General features: G+C 47.9%; 1 protein-coding gene across 9 annotated transcripts in view; it reads right to left on the bottom strand.

Moving 5' to 3' along the window:
* Window positions 1-23,076, bottom strand: part of dnm2a (dynamin 2a) — a 51,052-nt gene that overhangs the window by 7,182 nt on the left and 20,794 nt on the right. For 3 of the 9 annotated variants that reach the window (XM_072248315.1, XM_072248307.1, XM_072248309.1), the window contains exons 10-20: window positions 20,987-21,125; window positions 19,555-19,641; window positions 19,321-19,391; window positions 15,114-15,165; window positions 14,142-14,153; window positions 12,088-12,201; window positions 8,996-9,105; window positions 7,502-7,613; window positions 6,282-6,449; window positions 5,354-5,589; window positions 4,667-4,891 (exon numbers count right to left, since the gene is read on the bottom strand). In XM_072248315.1, the coding sequence (XP_072104416.1) occupies window positions 4,667-4,891; window positions 5,354-5,589; window positions 6,282-6,449; window positions 7,502-7,613; window positions 8,996-9,105; window positions 12,088-12,201; window positions 14,142-14,153; window positions 15,114-15,165; window positions 19,321-19,391; window positions 19,555-19,641; window positions 20,987-21,125 (1,326 nt within the window). The remainder of the gene's footprint in view (window positions 1-4,666; window positions 4,892-5,353; window positions 5,590-6,281; window positions 6,450-7,501; window positions 7,614-8,995; window positions 9,106-12,087; window positions 12,202-14,141; window positions 14,154-15,113; window positions 15,166-19,320; window positions 19,392-19,554; window positions 19,642-20,986; window positions 21,126-23,076) is intronic. The other 6 variants (XM_072248308.1, XM_072248310.1, XM_072248311.1 and 3 more) reach the window with 3 other exon arrangements.

Raw genomic sequence — 23,076 nt, 5'->3', positions numbered from 1 at the left:
CCGCTCTCATCCCTTCACACACACACAGAGCTCACAACCACTCTCACCCCTACACACACACCCACACCCCATCACCGCTCTCATCCCTTCACACACACACAGAGCTCACAACCACTCTCACCCCTACACACACACCCACACCCCATCACCGCTCTCATCCCTTCACACACACACAGAGCTCACAACCACTCTCACCCACCTTCACACACACCCACACCCCATCACCGCTCTCATCCCTTCACACACACACAGAGCTCACAACCACTCTCACCCCTACACACACACCCACACCCCATCACCGCTCTCATCCCTTCACACACACACAGAGCTCACAACCACTCTCACCCCTACACACACACACCCACACCCCATCACCGCTCTCATCCCTTCACACACACACAGAGCTCACAACCACTCTCACCCCTACACACACACCCACACCCCATCACCGCTCTCATCCCTTCACACACACACAGAGCTCACAACCACTCTCACCCACCTTCACACACACCCACACCCCATCACCGCTCTCATCCCTTCACACACACAGAGCTCACAACCACTCTCACCCCTACACACACACCCACACCCCATCACCGCTCTCATCCCTTCACATACACACAGAGCTCACAACCACTCTCACCCCTACACACACACCCACACCCCATCACCGCTCTCATCCCTTCACACACACACAGAGCTCACAACCACTCTCACCCCTACACACACACCCACACCCCATCACCGCTCTCATCCCTTCACACACACACAGAGCTCACAACCACTCTCACCCACCTTCACACACACACACACCCCATCACCGCTCTCATCCCTTCACACACACACAGAGCTCACAACCACTCTCACCCCTACACACACACCCACACCCCATCACCGCTCTCATCCCTTCACACACACACAGAGCTCACAACCACTCTCACCCCTACACACACACACCCACACCCCATCACCGCTCTCATCCCTTCACACACACAGAGCTCACAACCACTCTCACCCCTACACACACACCCACACCCCATCACCGCTCTCATCCCTTCACACACACACAGAGCTCACAACCACTCTCACCCCTACACACACACCCACACCCCATCACCGCTCTCATCCCTTCACACACACACAGAGCTCACAACCACTCTCACCCCTACACACACACACCCACACCCCATCACCGCTCTCATCCCTTCACACACACAGAGCTCACAACCACTCTCACCCCTACACACACACCCACACCCCATCACCGCTCTCATCCCTTCACACACACACAGAGCTCACAACCACTCTCACCCACCTTCACACACACCCACACCCCATCACCGCTCTCATCCCTTCACACACACACAGAGCTCACAACCACTCTCACCCCTACACACACACCCACACCCCATCACCGCTCTCATCCCTTCACACACACACAGAGCTCACAACCACTCTCACCCCTACACACACACACCCACACCCCATCACCGCTCTCATCCCTTCACACACACACAGAGCTCACAACCACTCTCACCCCTACACACACACCCACACCCCATCACCGCTCTCATCCCTTCACACACACAGAGCTCACAACCACTCTCACCCCTACACACACACCCACACCCCATCACCGCTCTCATCCCTTCACACACACACAGAGCTCACAACCACTCTCACCCCTACACACACACACCCACACCCCATCACCGCTCTCATCCCTTCACACACACACAGAGCTCACAACCACTCTCACCCCTACACACACACCCACACCCCATCACCGCTCTCATCCCTTCACACACACACAGAGCTCACAACCACTCTCACCCCTACACACACACCCACACCCCATCACCGCTCTCATCCCTTCACACACACAGAGCTCACAACCACTCTCACCCCTACACACACACCCACACCCCATCACCGCTCTCATCCCTTCACACACACACAGAGCTCACAACCACTCTCACCCCTACACACACACACCCACACCCCATCACCGCTCTCATCCCTTCACACACACACAGAGCTCACAACCACTCTCACCCCTACACACACACCCACGCCCCATCACCGCTCTCATCCCTTCACACACACACAGAGCTCACAACCACTCTCACCCACCTTCACACACACCCACACCCCATCACCGCTCTCATCCCTTCACACACACACAGAGCCCACAACCACTCTCACCCACCTTCACATACACACAGAGCTCACAACCACTCTCACCCACCTTCACACACACCCACACCCCATCACCGCTCTCATCCCTTCACACACACACAGAGCTCACAACCACTCTCACCCACCTTCACACACACCCACACCTCATCACCGCTCTCATCCCTTCACACACACACAGAGCTCACAACCACTCTCACCCCTACACACACACCCACACCCCATCACCGCTCTCATCCCTTCACATACACACAGAGCTCACAACCACTCTCACCCCTACACACACACCCACACCCCATCACCGCTCTCATCCCTTCACATACACACAGAGCTCACAACCACTCTCACCCCTACACACACACCCACACCCCATCACCGCTCTCATCCCTTCACACACACACAGAGCTCACAACCACTCTCACCCCTACACACACACCCACACCCCATCACCGCTCTCATCCCTTCACACACACACAGAGCTCACAACCACTCTCACCCACCTTCACACACACCCACACCCCATCACCGCTCTCATCCCTTCACACACACACAGAGCTCACAACCACTCTCACCCCTACACACACACACCCACACCCCATCACCGCTCTCATCCCTTCACACACACACAGAGCTCACAACCACTCTCACCCACCTTCACACACACCCACACCCCATCACCGCTCTCATCCCTTCACACACACACAGAGCTCACAACCACTCTCACCCCTACACACACACACCCACACCCCATCACCGCTCTCATCCCTTCACACACACAGAGCTCACAACCACTCTCACCCCTACACACACACCCACACCCCATCACCGCTCTCATCCCTTCACACACACACAGAGCTCACAACCACTCTCACCCACCTTCACACACACCCACACCCCATCACCGCTCTCATCCCTTCACATACACACAGAGCTCACAACCACTCTCACCCCTACACACACACCCACACCCCATCACCGCTCTCATCCCTTCACACACACACAGAGCTCACAACCACTCTCACCCACCTTCACACACACCCACACCCCATCACCGCTCTCATCCCTTCACACACACACAGAGCTCACAACCACTCTCACCCACCTTCACATACACACAGAGCTCACAACCACTCTCACCCCTACACACACACACCCACACCCCATCACCGCTCTCATCCCTTCACACACACACAGAGCTCACAACCACTCTCACCCACCTTCACACACACCCACACCCCATCACCGCTCTCATCCCTTCACACACACACAGAGCTCACAACCACTCTCACCCCTACACACACACCCACACCCCATCACCGCTCTCATCCCTTCACACACACACAGAGCTCACAACCACTCTCACCCACCTTCACACACACCCACACCCCATCACCGCTCTCATCCCTTCACACACACACAGAGCTCACAACCACTCTCACCCCTACACACACACCCACACCCCATCACCGCTCTCATCCCTTCACACACACAGAGCTCACAACCACTCTCACCCACCTTCACACACACCCACACCCCATCACCGCTCTCATCCCTTCACACACACACAGAGCTCACAACCACTCTCACCCACCTTCACACACACCCACACCCCATCACCGCTCTCATCCCTTCACACACACACACAGCTCACAACCACTCTCACCCCTACACACACACACCCACACCCCATCACCGCTCTCATCCCTTCACACACACACAGAGCTCACAACCACTCTCACCCCTACACACACACCCACACCCCATCACCGCTCTCATCCCTTCACACACACACAGAGCTCACAACCACTCTCACCCCTACACACACACACCCACACCCCATCACCGCTCTCATCCCTTCACACACACACAGAGCTCACAACCACTCTCACCCCTACACACACACCCACACCCCATCACCGCTCTCATCCCTTCACACACACACAGAGCTCACAACCACTCTCACCCCTACACACACACCCACACCCCATCACCGCTCTCATCCCTTCACACACACACAGAGCTCACAACCACTCTCACCCACCTTCACACAGAGCCCATCACCACTCTCACCCCTACACACACACACAGCCCAACACCACTCTCACCCCACCCTCGCAGACAGACAGGCATGGTGGAGACACACACTTAACACACAGGTTGACAAGTGGATAGACAGACGCCTTCGAGACAGTGGGACAAATGGACAGGTGCTCCACTGCCTGAGGCATTCCCCAACACACTGCAAGACAGACTGGTGCCCCCTCAGGATACAGGTGGGGGTGTGAGTGGGGAGGAGACCCCCCCCACTCCACACACTGGAACTGATCCTTGGGCAGATGGGGCAGAGGGTGCAATAAAAATTCCAAAAGAGATAATCCTGTCCGTAGACAATCCCGAAAGTCACAAACACCCCTCCTTCACAGCAATGCCTGCACTGGATGTGCCCCCACAGACAGTGGGATATACCTACCTGGGCAGCCCTGGCGGTCCAGGTGGAATCCGTGCCGGCCGGGAGGGAATCTGGGGTGGGGCCCCAAAGGCATCGTTTGTGGGAGCAGGCCTCGATGGAATGGGAGGGGCTCCGAAAGCCTGCACCGGGGTCAGGATCAGCGGGGGTCCCGGGGTTGGTCCTCGTACCCCAGGCGGTCTGTTGGGTGGTCCCGCTGCAGGGTGCGGTCGGCGCTGAAGCTTCGGGCTGCCGGACAAACCGAGACCAGTGTCGTCATCCCAACACTGCAAATGGCTTCAACCCCAAGCACACCCTCCTGAGACATCCCCAACACAACGGACTGCTGGTGGGTTACCAGCCCAAACCCCTCCCACAACTAATCAACCACACTCCATTACCCGTGTCACAGCCAAGCACACCCTCCCTAACACAGACAACATCTCATATCCCTCCTGCATCGATATACTATCTCCACCTCCCACATCAACATGGCACTTTTCACCTCCCTGCCAATTCAATGAAACCCCCTCTTCCCCATTACTCACCCATGGGGGCACACAGTCACCCTGCATCAACACCCCCGCCCAATTGGGATGGGGAGTAAACAGGTCAGCAGACTGGGGGACCCAGCTGCCCCGAGTGGCCCCGAGCGGCCCCGAGCAACGTGGGACCCACACCGGGCCCGACACTACTCCTGGCTTTGCCTACCTGTGCCCCGCTGACGGAGCGGACAGCCAGGAGTCGTCGACCGGTGGGGGCAGCGGCGCACTGATGGTGCTGGTACTGATGTCCCCGATGATGTGGAGCGCTTCCTTGATAGCGTGATACATCCGCAGCATCTCGTCACGTCTCTGTGCCTGCTCAGCCGATTCTTCCATTAAGCTGTTTTGGTCCGTGGAGGAGTACAGGAAGGCCAGCAGCTCCGAGTGGATGAAGTCCTTGGTCTGTCGTAAGAACGAACACGTTCACACACATTTCTCGGTGCCCTCTCCTCACGGGGGATTTGGATGTCCCTTCCCAACAGTCCTCCCACCCAGTGACGACCAAGGCAAAAATACTGTTACAAGGACCCCAACTTGATATTAACTACAAGCTCCACCCTCACCTCTCCTCCTCCAAAGGGCACTTTACATCTTCTCTCCTAACCCCCCATCTGCACCCTCTATCCTCTTCCCCATCAATCACACACCTGCTCACATGTGCTCTAACCACTGGAAGCATACACAATCCCCATTCCTACCGCACACATTATCTACTCACACACACACAGTCCACTGCCCCAGCTTGCACCCAAACACTCCCCCTCTCACACACCCCAGCCAGATTGGACGCCACTGTAGCCTAACGGTTAGAGCTTCACTGTTCCAGCTCAGGCCGTTCCAGAGTTCAATTCCAGCGCTGTTCTGTAAGGAGTCTGTCTGTCTGTCTTCCCCACGTGATGGGTGGGCTTTCCCCAGGTGCCCCGCTTTCTCCCCGCAGCCCAAAGATGTTCTGGGAAGGTTAATTCGTCCTGTGATTAGGTTAGGGTTAATCAGGGCTGTGGGTCGCTGGGGCAGCGTGGCTCAATGGGTTTATTCCGTGCTGTATCGCCAAATGAATAAAATCCTGTCCCCATGATTGATCATAACCAAATTACATTGTTGATCATGAGGTGCATGATGGTCTTTGGCATCAGATCCCTGATTGACTTATTGACAATGCCCATATAGGAATCCACCAGGTTGCGAATCGTCTCTACTTGTCGTTCCAGCTGAGGGTCCATCGAAAACGTGTCTGAGGTGCTTCCGCTCTCCTCGTCTTCTGCCTGTGGAACATTACCAGCAGTTAATGTGTCCACTCCCCATTTCACAGAAACGCTTCCTGTCCCTAGCCCTCCAGAACCCACTTTTCCATAGTACGCCCCTGCCCCCTCCTCAGCTCCAAAAGCCACTGAAACCCCTATCGTCAACTCTCAAAACATGTCCTTTTTCATTACTACCATCAGGGAGGAGGTACAGGAGCCTGACACGCACTCAATGTGTTAGGAACAGCTTCTTCCCCTCTACCTTCAGATTTCTGAATGGTCCATGAACACTAACCTCACCATATATATATAATTCTTATTGTAATTTTCAATATATTTTATGTATTGCACTGTACTGCTGCAACAAAACAAATTTCACGACACAAGTCAGTGGTAATAAACCCGATTTTGACTCCATACTTCTATACGAGAACATAACTCCCCTAGTTAAAGACATATCCCACCCTTCCCAATACCTCACACCCCATACCTCAACACACTTATCAAAATCCCTCATCTTCCAGCCAAGGGATGCTGGATACGAGTTGTAGTGGATACACTGCTCCCCACTGTGTATGGTACAATTGAACAATTAACTGACCCAAGCCACTGAACTGAAATCTCAGTGGTGGTGGTGGTGATCAGAGCAATGCCAATCATTATATGAAATACTGGTCCCCTCCAACACTTCCATGAGCCTTTCTGCCATTAAATCACCATTCATCTACCTCAGACCTCCAGCCTTTGACATCCATTACTGATAAAGATCTACTGATCCTGGTCATGAAAATTAACTCTAGTTTCCCGTAACCACATTATTTTGGAGGAGGGAGTTTTGGACTGCCTTTGTTTTTAGTTTCCTTTACTGAGCGGATAGGGTCACGTCAGAACACATGGAAAAAGCAATATTTTTACAAGGCAGCAATCTGAGCTGCCTAGTGTGGAGAACAGTCCATAAGACATAGGAACAGAGTCAGGCCATTCGGCCCATTGTCTTCTCCTCTCTCTCAACCTCATTCTCCTCCCTTCTCTCTGAAACCTTTGACTGTACCATGCACCAAGCTGAACCTTACATTCTCCCTCTCTGGATAAACCCCAGCTCTCAGGAAAGAAGCCTTCCAACTGTCCACATCCTCCTGGGACTCGCAGGCCAGCTCTATCTGCCGGTAGTCTTTATAAACGTTCCTGGAGAAGAGAAAAGATTGTCAATCCTCAGCGCCTGCCACCAATCACTGTGCAAACCCCAACGCTGAGCCACCAGGAAGCAGAGCATTAGGCCACGAGAGCGACAGTTTCCTGTCATATTTTCATACTGTTTCAAGTCTGATTTTCGTTTCCGAACATCTCAGCTCCAGATCAGCGCTGCATTCCCTGCGTCAGTCAGAGACCAAGATGAAAACGGGTAGTTGATAGTCAAGACTCTGTACACTTATGACTGTGTGGCTAAGCACAGCTCCAATCCCATATTCGAGTTGCTGACGATACCACTGTCATTAGCCAAATCAGCACATAGGAGGGAGACTGAAAATCTGGGCAAGTGGTGTCACAGCAACAATCTCTTACTCAAGGTCTGCAAGACCAAGAAGCTGGTGATTGACTTCAGGAGGAGGAAACCAGAAGTTCATGAGCCAGTCCTCATCGGAAGATCAGGGAGGAGAGGGTCAGCAACTTCAAATTCCTCGGTGCTATTATTTCAGAGGACCTGCCCTGGACCCAGCACGCAAATGTAATTACAAAGAAAGCACGGCTGTACCTCCACTCCCTCGGGAGTTTGTGAAGATTTGGCATGACATCTACAACTTCGAAAAACTTCTATAGATGTGTGGTGGAGAGTATATCCACTGGCTGCATCACAGCCTGGTATGGAAACGCCAATGCCCTTAAACAAAATATCTTACAAAAAGTAGTGGATGCGTCCCAGTACACCACAGGTAAAGTGTTCCCCATCACTGACCATATCTACACAAAGCGTTGTTGCAGGAAAACAGCATCCATCATCAGGGAACCCCCACCACCCAGGACAGCTCTCTCCTCGCTCCTGCCATTAGGAAGAAGGTACAAGAGCCTCAGGACTCTCACCACCAGGTTCAGGAATACTTATTACCCCTCAGTCATCAGGCTCTTGAACCAAAAGCATAACTTCACTCGCCCTATCACTGAGATGTTCCCACAGCCAATGACCCACTTTCAAAGACCATTCCTCTCATGTTCTTGATACTTATTGCTTATTTATTATTATTTCTCTTTGTATTTGCATAGTTTGCTGCCTTTTGCACATTGGCTGAACATCCAATTTGCTGCGGTCTTTCATCGATGCTATTATGGTTATTCTAATATGGATTTATTGAGTATACCCACAAGAAAATGAATCTCAGAATTGTATATGATACTTTGATAATAAATCTACCTCGAACTTTCTCTTCTTCCCATAATCTTTCACACCCTGACCAATCGAGGACCTATCAACCTCTGCCTTAAATACACTCTTCATCGAGACCCTTCAGATTCCCAATAGTGTACAACATTTTACTCCCCCACAGGGCTGCGATGCAAACTGGAGAACCGACCTGTGTTCAGTGTTGAAGAGTGCAAAGATGTGCTTAGTGGACATGAAACCTTTCTCCACATCCTTCAGCTTCAGGTTGTCGAGGGGCAGCATGTACTTCTTCTCTTTCTCCTGTAACATTTATACGATCATTATTAGCAGACCCACAGCCCGTCAGTGTACTCCGCCGTTACCTTAGTGCCTTTGTGCTTGACAGGCAGCTGGTGTCACTGCAGTGTCGCTGAACTGCGTGCTGAGCACTTTTCAGGAGGTGGTCAGTCTGCAGCCAAAGTCCATGCAGGAAAGAGGGACTAGAGACTGCAGGATAGACGAGAGCTTCAAGCAGCCAGTACAAAAATCCCCAGTGCATTTTACTTTCAAATCAGTATTCAGCTGTGCATATGAGGGGAGGGCAATAGTGCTGACTAGACTCACCAGGGGGACCAGCTCCGTTACAGTATAAAGGTGTCAGCTGGAAGGGGTGAAGTAGACAAATATCAAGAAAGGCAGCAAGTAGGAGATAAGATTTTTAAAAAAAACAAGATCTCAGTTAAATTACTGGGCTATTGCCAGAGTCTGTACCGATGATCCAAAAACTGGAGAACTTACATTTAATAAAGCTGAAAAAAGTGTGTCTTGGGTATCTCTAACTATGAAACCACAGGGTTGCTCCCTAAACTCAGGAAAATGTTGGCATCTATTAACAAGAGCACAGAAGATGGAAAATTATGAAATAACCAACATTGGTAAAATATAAAGATGGGATTTTTTTTAAATGATGAGCGATTTCAAACTTGTTCGGAGTGTCTGTGTAGATATTTGAGTAATTAAAGATAAAAGGTACCTTGACCATTATTGTGAGAGAATTTGAGCAAAAGGATACAGGGAGCTTGCAGCAATTATATAGAACGTGGTGAGACCGCATCATTTGTAGAAGCTGGTCTTCCTACATAATGAAGAATATGTTTGCAATGGAAGTAATGCCGTGAAGATCCACAAACTGATTCCTGGGATAGTACGCTTGCCATGCAAGAGATTATGCAGATTTGACTGACATCCAGCACAATTTCAGAATGAGAGGTGACCACATGGAAACATTCAAAACTACATCTCGAAGGCAAGATTTATCAGGGAGAAGTTTCTTTGATCCAATTGCATAGCACTTAAGGAAAAGCATCGCTGCTGTTGGGAAGGATAAGTGCAAAGTTAAAGAGGATGTAAGTGATTAGAAAGTTGAGAAAGCAAATAAAACGAATGCTGAAAAAATGCAGAGGTTCAGCAGCACTTAATGCAAGGAGGTGTGGATTAAAGCTCCCAAGTCAAAGACAAACAGCAGTGTGCCATCAATGATATTAAATTGAGATAGAGGTTTAACAAAAAGGGCTTCACAATTTGATTGAAGCATGGTTGATAAGCTAGAAAATTCAAATGAGGTCATCTGGGTTGTTGAACAAAGGAATAAGATCATAAAAACAGCTCCCAGAGGGGAGCAAATAGACAAAGTTCTGATAAGCACATGCAAATAAGTCACAGTGGAGATTTCAATTATCGTCTCATGAAATATCGTAGATACTGTAAATGATTTAGAAGTAGAATTCTTATAGTTCATTCAAGGTAACTTTAATCAACAAAAGAAGGGCATTTGTTTTAGGAAATACTAGGCAGATGGGAGAGCATCAGCAGGAATGCATTTTAATAGTACTAGCTAATAACCATTGAGTTTAGCAAATTACAGAAAAGGAGCAGGAGTAAAGATTTTAAAATTGGGACTAGTCAATCCTTTCTTGTGAATTCTAGAAGTGGACTGGAAACAGCAATTTTAATATAAATAAATGTCAGAGAAGGGGAAGGCAAAATGATGGTGAGGCATTCAAAAAAGGAAAATGTGTGCAAAAGAAAACATCAAAAAGGGAAATGCTTTAAATATGTAGTCGCCTGGAGTATAGAAAGCTCAGGGGTAAAATTAGGAAGTAACTTAGGGAAGTACAGTATTCTTAGGGGGAGGGGGTTTAAAAAGAGACAAATTCAATGAAATCCACTGGTACTTTGCAAATTAATTAGGGTAAAGTCTTTAGAGGTCAAAATGTCAACGTGTGTGAGACAGAAAACACAGGGAATGATTAGTGAACATTATTTGCTAAAGGTATGTGGACATTACTGCATCTGTCACAAAAGAAGGATAGGCATTTAATTATGGAAGTTGTTGGAGGGATTTTTGGGCTCAGTACATTTAGCAGATAACTGAGGCCACCAGTCTTCAGATCTGAACTGTGGATTTGATTTGAATACAGCTCTGAACAATAGGTTCACAGACGAGGCAGGCCAGGAAACAGGCACTTAGCTGACGGCCAGCATACGTGCGAGTCCGATCAACATTCCACTGCATGGATGCCACAGCGGTTAACGCTCGTTTTGGGTGTGATGGTGGGAAGATTGTAAATATGGATTTGTTTGACTTATCCTGATTTTTTTTATATATATCTTTAGCAAATAAAATGTGTGTAGTGCTGGATTTGGGCATAGGCAGACCCTTCCACCTCAAGCATCTCCGTATGGTGCCTGCTGTATCTTATTTTGTGAAATAAAGAAGCTGCTTCATATCGACCAGTACTTTTTTCTGGTGATTCATTCAAGCAACAACAGAGGTGATGTGTGAAATATAGGATATGATGAAAATTAAGGGAGAGAGATATTGCAAATGATTAAATTATGAATATTAACTTAGAACCTTTAAATTGATAGAAGATTTTAAAAGAAGTTGAATATACTTTTACCCAAACAGCGATGAGTGAGGGTCAGGTATGCATAGATAGTGGGGCAGAAACACTCAACACATTGGAAAAGCACTTGATGTCCTGGTCAACAGGAGTGTAACAGAGTGCTGGACAACTTTTCTACAACAGGCAAAGGCAGAATGGGCCAAACGAAAACTTGCAAAAGTTTCATGAGATAAGTTTCGGTGGTTCAAGTAGAATGGAGTAACTCTGCAGTCACCTCAACCTCCTTTGTCTGGGAGGGGCTGCTTCCAAAAGTGACCAGTGATCCTGTCATTAAATCTGGCGTCCTCTGCCAACCCTCCACTGAGAACAATAAATATTATTGTAAATGGCTCACCTCATCATCCTTATACCAGGAGAGTGATTCTGCTGTCAGCACGAACCAGTATTCTTTTGAACCACCCTTCATGAGGCTGATGTTGTTGATAGTGATCCAGCCCCTGCGGATGACCTGGAAACAGCCAGCAGAATTATCAATATGTGCTGAAAGTACCTCAGGTCTCGGCCCAGCATCCCCTACCTCAAACACATTCCCCTGGTGCACCCCTGGAATTACACATTTCCATGGACTTCCCAATTTCAGGAATGGCAAATCCCCACAGCCCTACCCCTATTGTGCATACCCTTCCCTCTATCACTCGCAAATTACAAACCTGCCTCTGCACCATTGTTTTTTTCTCCCCCCCTCACCTCCAGTAACCTCTCCCCTCCCCCGACACTATCCAAGAACAGCCATTTTATCTCCCTATGACTAATTTAGATCATAGAGGGGCACAGGCCCTTCAGCCTGTTAAGACTGTGCTGACCATCAAGCACCCATTACTAAGTTAGTCCTATCCCAACCTACTTTATTCCCCCCCCCCCACATTCCCACTAACTGCCCCCACCCCCATATTCTACCACTCATCTACACAACGGGGGCAATTGACAGTGACCAATTTATTCCAATGCAGGTCAAACAACCTCACCCCACCCCCCAGACCCACGAGTGTAACCCCATGGCACAGGAAATACCTCATCACAATAGGTTTAACATGAGTATGGACTGTGGGGAGGAGATATCCAAACAGGTAAACGCAGCTTCAGCCTATGACAACACTCCCAGCGAGTTCACAAGTGGTTAGGAAGCATCAGAACAACACAATTAATCAGGTTTGGATTAAACAGTGCAGGATGGGCGGATTGTCACCACCAGCACTTGCCATAATCACCGCCAGCCAGAGGCCAGCTCAGTGCCTGTCAATGTTACGGAGACAAGTTATACAAAACAGATGGGTTAATCCAACACAAACTTGGGTTAGTCATCTACCTCGGTACAATCAGAGGAGGGCCGGGGCCAATCCGCTCGCAGCAATGACATCACCAGTCCCAAAGCAGATCCTGACCTGTCATCCATTCACCTGGGATCTTGCTTGTCACTTCTTCCCGCAGGGTTCCATCCTACTGCCTCCCCCAGCCACAGTTCCTCTTCTCCCTTCCCTCCAGCCCCCCCAGATAACTCCCACTAATCACTCAGTGCTTCCCCACCCCCCCCAACATTGATAGATTTCCTTTCTCACTACTTCACCCCAAATAATTTAATCAGACGGGAGGGGGTGTGATATTGACGCAGTGAGAAAGAAAGACTAACAACTGGAGGAGGGGGGCCGAGTAATCAGAGAAGGAAGTGGTTCTGAAGAATTGTGGGTGGGGAAGCAGTACGGTGGAGGTGCTGTGGGAAGCCACTGTAAGGGGGGCAAATCCTCAGCGCATGGATGTCAGGTCAGGGGCCAAAATAATGCAAGAGTCCAAACACAGTTGAGAGGGAGGGCAAACAGGATTTGCAGATCGGGCAGAAGTGCAGAAAGCTGCCACTCCTTGAACTTTTTTTTGGACTTGCTCCGAGGGCAAGAGTTTTCAGGACTGAATTATGGAATTAATTTAACTGGATCCAGGTTCAGTGATTGACGACCGGTCCAACAGCACTGACATTAAATGTCACATGTCAGAGAGTGGAGCGAGTTAGCGGCATTCCAACTCCAACAAAGAACTGGGCATTGGAAGGACTGTGGTTTCATTAACCTGAGCAGATTCCATGATTCAATGGCTGCTCAGGAGCAAGTTGACGGAGTCCGGGCCCGCCACCCCAACACTGCTGAAGAGAACATGCCAATTTAGCAAAGATACAGCTTTGCATTTTAACTGAAGAGAGAATTTGAGAGCATGGATGATTGGATGATCTGATATCAAGCGCACAGAAAGGAAATCAAAACCCAGAAGACGATCTGTTGATGATAGGGTGTCAGTGGGAAGCATTTTGTGGACAGCCCAAAATCTAAACCCTCCTCTCACCATGAGACAGGCTGGATTCATATCTAAGCTACAGCAACACACAACACAAACGGTACTCACCAAGATCTCACCCTTTAGCAGTGTTACAAGTTTAAGGGAGTTGGAATATCAGAGAGAAAATGCATAAGTGGGGAGGGGTGGAGTGAAAAGGGGGCAAAGAGAAAGTGAAGAGTTGCAGCAGAGGTCAGTAAGGAGAGAAAACAAAAGGACATGCCGTTACTAAACCGTCAAGAGCCCCAAACACCTGAAATATCACTGTTACAACACCAGATCCCTGCGGATAACACCAGGCACGTTCTCCCACTAATGTTACTGGCAATAGAGAAGGTGGGGGAAACAAAGCAAGTGACGGAATAGTCCAGGAGGAAAGGTGGGCAAGGGGAGAAAGGTAACTGAAAAGGGAGGGAGTGCACAGGCAGGGAGGGGAAGGTGTGCTTACAGGCAGGAGAAACAAGTGCTGCGCTTTGATGATCCATCACATTGATGTTACTTCAATTGGGGTGAGCATAGGTGGGGACAAGAGGTACAATGCACAAGGGACAGTGAGGACAGAGGAAGAGAGAGAGCATTACTTTCAGATGTACAAGGGCATTTCTACAGGTCAAAGGCCAGAGATGAATGAGTAGGACTGTAGGGGTGGTGCAACACAATGAACAGGGGAGGTGGGAGGGGCAGCAACCTGTCTCCATATCCGTCGGTGTCGCAGTGAGGCAGACAGGAGGCGTTGCTTCCCCACGGACTGTCCAAGCAGTGCCTTGCACTCCCAACTGGTGCAGGTCCTGAGTGGCCAAGAAACGAGGGGAGACATGTACAACTGGCAGTGACCTGATGTCCCCAATCTCACCCATTCCACAGTGAGCAGCATCTAGTCTGTAAAGCTCAGTTAAAATGATGCAAACTCACTCCAATGGTGAAACACAGGCACTCAAAATCCAGATATTACAGAACCACACATTAGTACACAGTGAAGTCCATTGCAACGTGCACTTATATTTAGACATGTGGTCTGGTGCTGGGGGCGCTTGCTCTTACCTGATTGGGAACCGTCCGTTTCTTTGCTAGCTGACTGCTCCTTTGTTGTGCACTGAAAGAAACAGCTAAATCTGTAAACACATCACACTTTGCATAAATTCATGCACCACTGCTATTCAGACGCCTGGCCTTCCAGTCATCCCCATAATACAAAGAGCCCTGCCTACGTTCACAAGCCTGAACATTGTCATGGGTATAATTAAAAACAAATAAATATTTTCATTTACAGGTGAATCTCCTTCCAAGCCGATTGGACCCCAACCCCTCTTTCCCCATTTTACTACTCCAGGAATTGCCACAATAAGCGAAGTTTGAATAATCTGCTCCTTTTGCCATGTTCTGGATGAGCCAAGAAGCCAAGGAAGCTCAGCAATGCCCCTACTTCCTCAGGAGACTAAAGAAAATTGGTACGTCCCTGTCGACCCTCGCCAATTTTTATTCGTGCACTGTAGAAAGCATTCAGTTTAGATGCACACGATTCAAGATTGCTTAGTGTCATTTCTGGTACAGTGTAAAGGAGAACAAAGTAATTGTTAGTCTGATCCAATGAAAGCCCTAAGAGCACTAAGATAAAGAACGCAATGATAATAATAAAAACACAATAATTTAAATTCATAAGATACCTTGTGCAAATAGACTGATCATTTGTTCATAAAGAGACACCAGGCACAGGAGTCACATAAGGTGACTGACAGGAAATTATGAAGCAGTGGTGGTTTGGGGTGGAGTAGAGTGCAGACGTTTTGATCAACCCTACCACTTGACAAAAGTAACTGTTTTTAAGTCTGGTGGTCCTGGTGTGGGTGCTACGAAGCCTCCTCCCTGATGGGAGTGGGACAAACAGTCCATAAGCAAAGTGGGTGGGACTCTTCATGATCTTACTGGCCTTTCTCCAGCCCCTTTCTGTATATTTGCTCTTGATGCTGGGTAGGCTGGTGCCAGTGATGTGTTGGGTAGCTTTAACTACCTGCCTGCCGCAGTGCAGCTTCCATACCACGCAGTGATGCAGTGTTTAGTGAACAGCTCGATGTGGCAACTGCTCTGCGCACCACTGCAGGGAACTGCAGAAACGCGGATACGGTTTAGCACTTCACAGGAACCAGCCTCCCCTCGATGGACTTGGTAAAGCAGCCAAAATAATCAAACACCCCACCCACCCAACATCCACTCTTCCTCCCTCTTCCAGCAGGCAGAAGACATAAAAACCTGAGAGCACGTACCACCAGGCTTGAGGCCAGCTTCTAAATCCCACTGTTGTGACAACTTGTATAACAAAATGGACTCTTGACTTCACAATCCAGCTCATTTACGAACTTGCACTTTACCACTTACCTATGCTGCACTTTTCAGTAGCATTTACACTTTATCCTGCATTGCTGCTGTCAATGTACTGTGTAATGATTTGATCTATATGAACAGTATGAGACAAGCTTTTCACTGTATCCTGGCACATACAAGACTATAAGATATAGAAGCAGAATTAGGCTATTTGGCAATCAAGTCTGCTCTGCCATTTCATTGTGGCAGATCCATTCTCCCTCTCAGCCCCAATCTCCGGCCATTTCTCCATATCTTTTCATGCCCTGACTAATCAAGAATCTATCAACCTCTACCTTAAATATACCTAATGACTTGGCCTCCATAGCCGACTGCAGCAACCAATTCCACAGATTCACCACTCTCTGGCTATAGAAATTCCCCCTCATCTCAGCTCTGAAAGGACACCCCTCTATTTCGAGGCTGTGGCCTCTGGTCTTAGACTCCCCCACCATAGGAAACATCCTCTGCAAAGTAAAAAAAAAAATTGGATCACTCAAAGAAGGCTTAAAAAAGTAATTTCGATAAATTAAACTGCAAAGTTTAAATTTTTTAAGATTAAAAAAATTGCAGAACTGGAGCCAAATTCGTAAAGAATTATCACAGGATATAGGTTTAAATTAACAACTTTAACTAATTGCATAGGTAAAGCAGCTCCCAATAACGAGGTTAAATAAAACTGTTTTACAACTTTCAGTTCCAGGTCTACCCAAATTGGCCGATCACTCTTACAGCTGCTCTGCCTGTATGCAGACGATAAGATGTTTACCATATTCAGAGATTTATGTGATTATTGGACTAGATATTAGTTTCTTTTGGTTTTTCGGTGATTTCTTTCTTGTGGACGATTGGCGGGTGGGTGATCAGTTCAGTTTTGGGTGTTGGGACTTGGTGCTAGCATTGCAGCTCTTTTCTGTGAATGAGGGGTTCGGGGATGGTTACGTTTAGGAGATCGTGATTGTTATTGTGGCTGTTTTTTTAGCTGCCGGGGAGATGGAGATGTTGGGGTCGGCAAGTCCTGTTTCTTTTCTTTTTCGTACCGGTGGGGGGGGGGGGGGCGTTTGAGTTGATGTATTTAAATACCCATGGTCATTTTGTATTGAATTGCTTTCTGGAGTAGACAAGTATCAGTTGTATTGTACATTCATACTCTGACAATAAAACAATCCTTTTAAACCTTTGAGGCCACCCCTCATTCTTCTCAATTCCAGTGAGTAGAGTCCCAGAGCCATCAGACACTCCTCATATGATGCCTTTCAATACCACCATCATTCTTGTGAACCTCCTCTGAACCCTCTCCAATGTCAGTACATCCTTTCTTAAATAAGAGGCCCAAAACTGCTCACAATACTCCAAATGAGGCCTCACCAGTGCATTATAGAGCCTCGACGTTATGTCCTCGCTTTTTATATTCTAGTCCTCTTGAAACGAATAATAAACCAACACCAATAGGTTATCAAATTGGGAGCTTGCTGATCTAAAACGTTTCTAAGGCAACTCACACAGATAGACTACCAGAAGCTTTATCAACTCCCAGCAGAGCGAGCAAGACACCATCTCACAGGCACTCACTGTGATAAAGGAATAGCCTCTACCCAGCTCACAGTGGTAATGTCAGGTCGTGGATGCTTCCATTTTGGAGGGGAAAAAAAAAGCAGGAAAACTTCAGCTGAATCAAGCCAGTCCCATTACTTAACAGCATCAGAGCTTCAGAAACCCAGAAGAGCACAAGTTCACAGCAACAAGAGTTTGGTGGTTTTATATGAACATGAATGAGAGCTACTTTACTAAAACATGATTACTACAGGTATAAATATGAAAGAACTATTTTCCCTAGTTACAGGATCTTGGACTACAGACTGAAGGAATTGGGCATTTAGGACCGAGGGAAGTGAAATCTATTTACTCACACTGCTGAACTTTTGTAACGTACTACCACATATCTACTCTGCCATGGACGGTCCCAAGCCCAGCTGCAAAAGGAGGAGAGCTGGGCAAGGGGCTAGCAACGCCATCCCATAAAACCGCAGTGCTACAGAAATGCCAACAGAAGCTCTAAAAAGCACATCCCTGGGAGAGGAAGGATCTTCGCTTAGAAGACATATGAAGTAGTCTGGTGAAAGCCTAAAGTCTGTGGAAGGCACAGGGTCAAATCAACCTTCTATCGTTCAGGACCACCACCACACTGGCCCAGGACAGAGGACTCTGGCAAGCTGCTGTCAGCAGCCGATCCCTTCTTGGGGAAAATGGTGTTTAACTACCACAGATCACTGTTGAAGCTGAGGTGGTTTAGTGCAATTTAAAATTCAGGTGCAGGCTGATAGATTCTTTGCTCACCGATACAACTGAAAAATTACAGGGACAGAGCAGGAAAATGGAAAAACTAGATACTTAGCCATTATCACTGCATAGCAGAGAAGACTTGACACTCTCAATGGCCTACTATAATTAATATATTACATATACACACACACACACACACATTATACATTTATATAATTTATATACATACACACACACACATATACATATATATTATATAAGCAAAGGCATCCGTTAGTCTTGCGGGACCACGGATCTGCACCTGGAAAGTCTTCGCTCTCCAGGGCGCAGGCCTGGGCAAGGTTGTATGGAAGACCAGCAGTTGCCCATGCTGCAAGTCTCCCCTCTCCACTACACCAATGTTGTCCAAGGGAAGGGCATTAGGACCCATACAGCTTGGCACCAGTGTCGTCGCAAAGCAATGTGTGATTAAGCGCCTTGCTCAAAGACACAACACATTCCTTCGGCAGGGGCTCAAACTCACGACCTTCAGGTCACTAGTCCAATGCCTTAACCATTGGCCACGTGCCCACACTATATACATAATACATTATACACACGTACTTACTTGGCAAATCCAATAAAGTCCTCGTGGTTTGTGTTGATGTAAGATAATTCAATATCAATCAGCAGAAGTATCTAGGAGAGAACAGGACTGTTACAAATGATCCCTTTTTATGATGCATTCACAGTCAACAGAGCTTAAGTTAGCGGCTCTTCACTGCCTGGGAGGATAACCCATAGACAAGATGCACCAGTCAGGTTTATGTAACCCAGTCCCAGCCGGAAGATACTCACTCACCTGATCCTTGGTCTTTCCTTCACGGTCTCGAACATGAGTGGTTACAATTCTCTCTGTCTCTTCTCGTAACCTGGGAAAGGAGTTCAGCTGCAAGGAGAGGAGAGCAGACAGCACTGCAGTTTGCTGGGGTCTAACTCAAACCAACAGTCACAAACAGTGCACCACAAACAGATCAGTAATAGTGAGAAGGAATCTGGTCTGGAGCAGATCAGATTCAGTATGAAACACAGCAAGCCCATTGCCACCACATATCAGCTAACAACAACCAGCAGGCTGTGGAGAAAGTTTTGAATGAAATGCATATCACGATGCACATCGATAATGGGACAAGTTAGGACAAGTTTTAAACTGAAGGACCTGTTTTGAGTGACAATGCAAATTTATTCAAAACTTCATCACAAGCCATGGAATCAGACACAGCCAAGACAAGACAGGGTGATGCAGAGAGATGGACGAGTATCAAGGGCAGCATGTGTGGACTGACCAGGGGCACCCTGCAGGGCAAAGAATACATTGCAAAGGTTGATCTCTGTCAACACCATCTAAATCTTGAACTACAGTAGTGGTCAAAATGGAAAACTAAAGATAAGAGATGGGAGCAGGAGGTCAGGTCACAGTCATGGAGGTAAACTGGCAGCACTCAGTACTCCATCCTTTGAAGAGAATGAAGGTCCTACTTTATGCCCCACTGTATCAGGCTCGTCAATTGGAAAGCTCAATAAAGAATCTACCTATAAGAAACCTGAGAAGGCTCATTCTTCAGGAAGAGCTTCATCAACATTCAATAAACAGGCTTAGTGTTTGCAGTACAATAGAAACACTAAACCTGGAGGCCTCACTACTACGTTTAATCTACAACCTTTACTGCACTGTCCCTCCCAACCTAAACCCCAAGGTCACTACAACTCCATTAGAATGGCAAATCCCAAGGTCAATGTTAGGGAAAATTAAAATGGGAACATTATACTTAAATATTATACTTCTGATGGTTTAGCTATTAACTCACTATGACCAAGCAATGAATATGGAACTACTAGGTCACTATGGCAAACCTCCATTTCAACGAGGCCACACAGAGACTAGACAACAGCCGAATGCAAGCTGGGCGTTAGGCCAAGGCTCCTGACATTCTCTGATATGCTACTATGTATGTTTCCAGACAGACTAAGCTCACGCCTCCTCTTTCAGTGCTACATTAGTCTCTCGACTGCCTTTGGGGTATCGTATCATTCCTGCTCTGTACCAGGGATACAGAGACAACACGGGAGAGCACACTGAACTTATATTGCTCTTTCGGCCCATTAGGTACTTTGTGACTTCTACACTTCACTCAGAGAGACTGAAGAAATAAGATTAATCCCCAAGTACAGGCTGCCTTACACCGCTCAGTAATTAATGAATCAGCCCCACACAAGTTCAATTATATTGTTACCTTGTCACTACACTTTCTGATGACAGTAGCTAGTTCGGAGACCACCATATCAATGCACTTCAAGCACGGCTCCTTCAACTTGTGCACCTGCTTTTTCACAATGGCTTCGAATGCCATGTCTGGGGTGAACAGCCCTGTCCTACACACAGCAAGCACAGAGCAGAGAGAACGGGGTGGGGGGGGGGGGAGGGGGGCAGGGACAGTGTGGGAACAGCAGGACCAAGAGCCAGCAAGAGAGGCATAGAAAGGAGAAAGAAAACAAAACAGACAGAATGCAAGAGAGTTAGCACGTCCATCGTCAAGGTGAGCAAACTGAGCTAGCAAGGCGCAGTGACGAGTGTTGTGGGACTTGTGAGGAGTCTCTTGCCAGGCTGCAAGGACGTAGATCAGTTAAACGTGAAGCTCAGCTCCCACAGTAACATCTCTCTGGTGCTCAGGCACATGACTGAAGTTCCCAAACCATCTACTAACTGTGCTCCTGTGCGCAGAGGGCAAGAATCTGGGGCGGGAGGGGGAGGGGGAAAGAGGTATCACCCTCAACCCATTGAGTGGCATAACATCTGCTGCTTTTAATTTCCCAAAAGCAAGCACAAGGAGAACTACGGGCATTACCGCTGGGTTATCCCAAGATCATCGTAGGTGACCGCTTCAAACAGATACTCCAGACAGTTCAACCCTCCTAATGATCCACAGCACTCACACAGCCTCTGCCAACTCAGTTTGCTTCTCGCTGCTAAGTAATGCATGCACCATTACTTATGACAAAACCATTACACCCACTTTGTGTTCCTTCAGATGTTCTGTTTTTGGGAAGGGCAGGGGGAGACAGTTTCTCTCACTACCAGCTCGACCATAAAACCAGAAGTTTTCCTGCCCAGCGGTGCCCCTTTCCACAGGGGTATGAAAACGGAAACATTTACTGCGGGCTCATGTCCACCAAATGCATGAAGAACAAGACAGCAGTGGACCGCTGTGTGTGAGTTTCAATCACCTCCACCCCCCAACACTGATCCAGTTCACTGGGCACACCAGGAGATCTTTCACCAGACCCTAATGTAAGGGAGCTTACAAAGTAGGAAGTGACACTACACTTGAAATGTAGTCCCCATGGTTTTCACTCAGCACTAACAGAGTGATACTGGAACAAAGAAGGCTGAATGGCCTGTTCCTGTGCTGTACTGTCCCTGTTCGATGTGTTTTTGATTTGTTTTAGCTGGTTCAGCACAACACTGTGGGCCGAATGCCCTGTTCCTGTGTTCTATGTTCGAAAGTGATGAATCTAAAGAATCTGGGTACTTCACAAAGGTAAGGAAACCCTTTTTTTTCCCCCCAAAATGGGATATTGAAAATGAACTATTTAAACAGTTAGTGAACAACTCAGAATTCAGCAACTATGGCCCGGGGAATAGAATATCAGCCAGGTTTGCTTTGATCCAGTTTAAAATTTTAAGACACAGACCAGAAAGTACCTTCAGTCAGATGAAGCCACAGAGAACTGCGTGTTCTTTGAATCAGAAGAGTGGTACCAAAGTCTATTGGCTACCTGGTTAATCCTTCTCACAATCTTTCCCAAAATAAAATGTTTACTGACTGAATTTATTAACATCAATATCACGATCTACCGGCACATAACCACAGTCCACCTCAATCTCCAACCTGGCCTCACCCACCGCAGCACAGGGGGAAGAATTCCACAGATTGTGGGACAGCTGAAGGAACATGGCAGCAAGTCTAATGCATTACTGTCAGTGCAGTTAACTCAGATACCCACACCAAGGATTAAACACTTGGGAGGCGCAGAGCAGTAAATTTATCAAATCAGCATCACCCCAAAAGAAAGAAACACAGTGGCCATCACCAGTCAGGAAGCTTCCTTTCCCCAGACTGTTAAAAGTGAATCACGTTGTAGGTCTCCATAGCCTTGAGAGGAGGAAAAGGATTCCAGGAAACTGATGAGAGCCATCTGCATTGCCCAGATGGGGCACAGAGCAGGCATGAAAATGCAAAATGACAGAATGGCCACATCTCCCTGTATTTTGGTTGTAAAGCATCAGTAACATGCTGCAAACATTGCCCTTTGACTGTGCAAT

Source organism: Mobula birostris, chromosome 32 (assembly GCF_030028105.1).
Source record: "Mobula birostris isolate sMobBir1 chromosome 32, sMobBir1.hap1, whole genome shotgun sequence".
In the NCBI taxonomy this organism is placed as follows: Eukaryota; Metazoa; Chordata; class Chondrichthyes; order Myliobatiformes; family Myliobatidae; genus Mobula; species Mobula birostris.
Note: the sequence above shows the minus strand (reverse complement) of the source record. Positions and strands in the feature narration are given on the sequence as shown.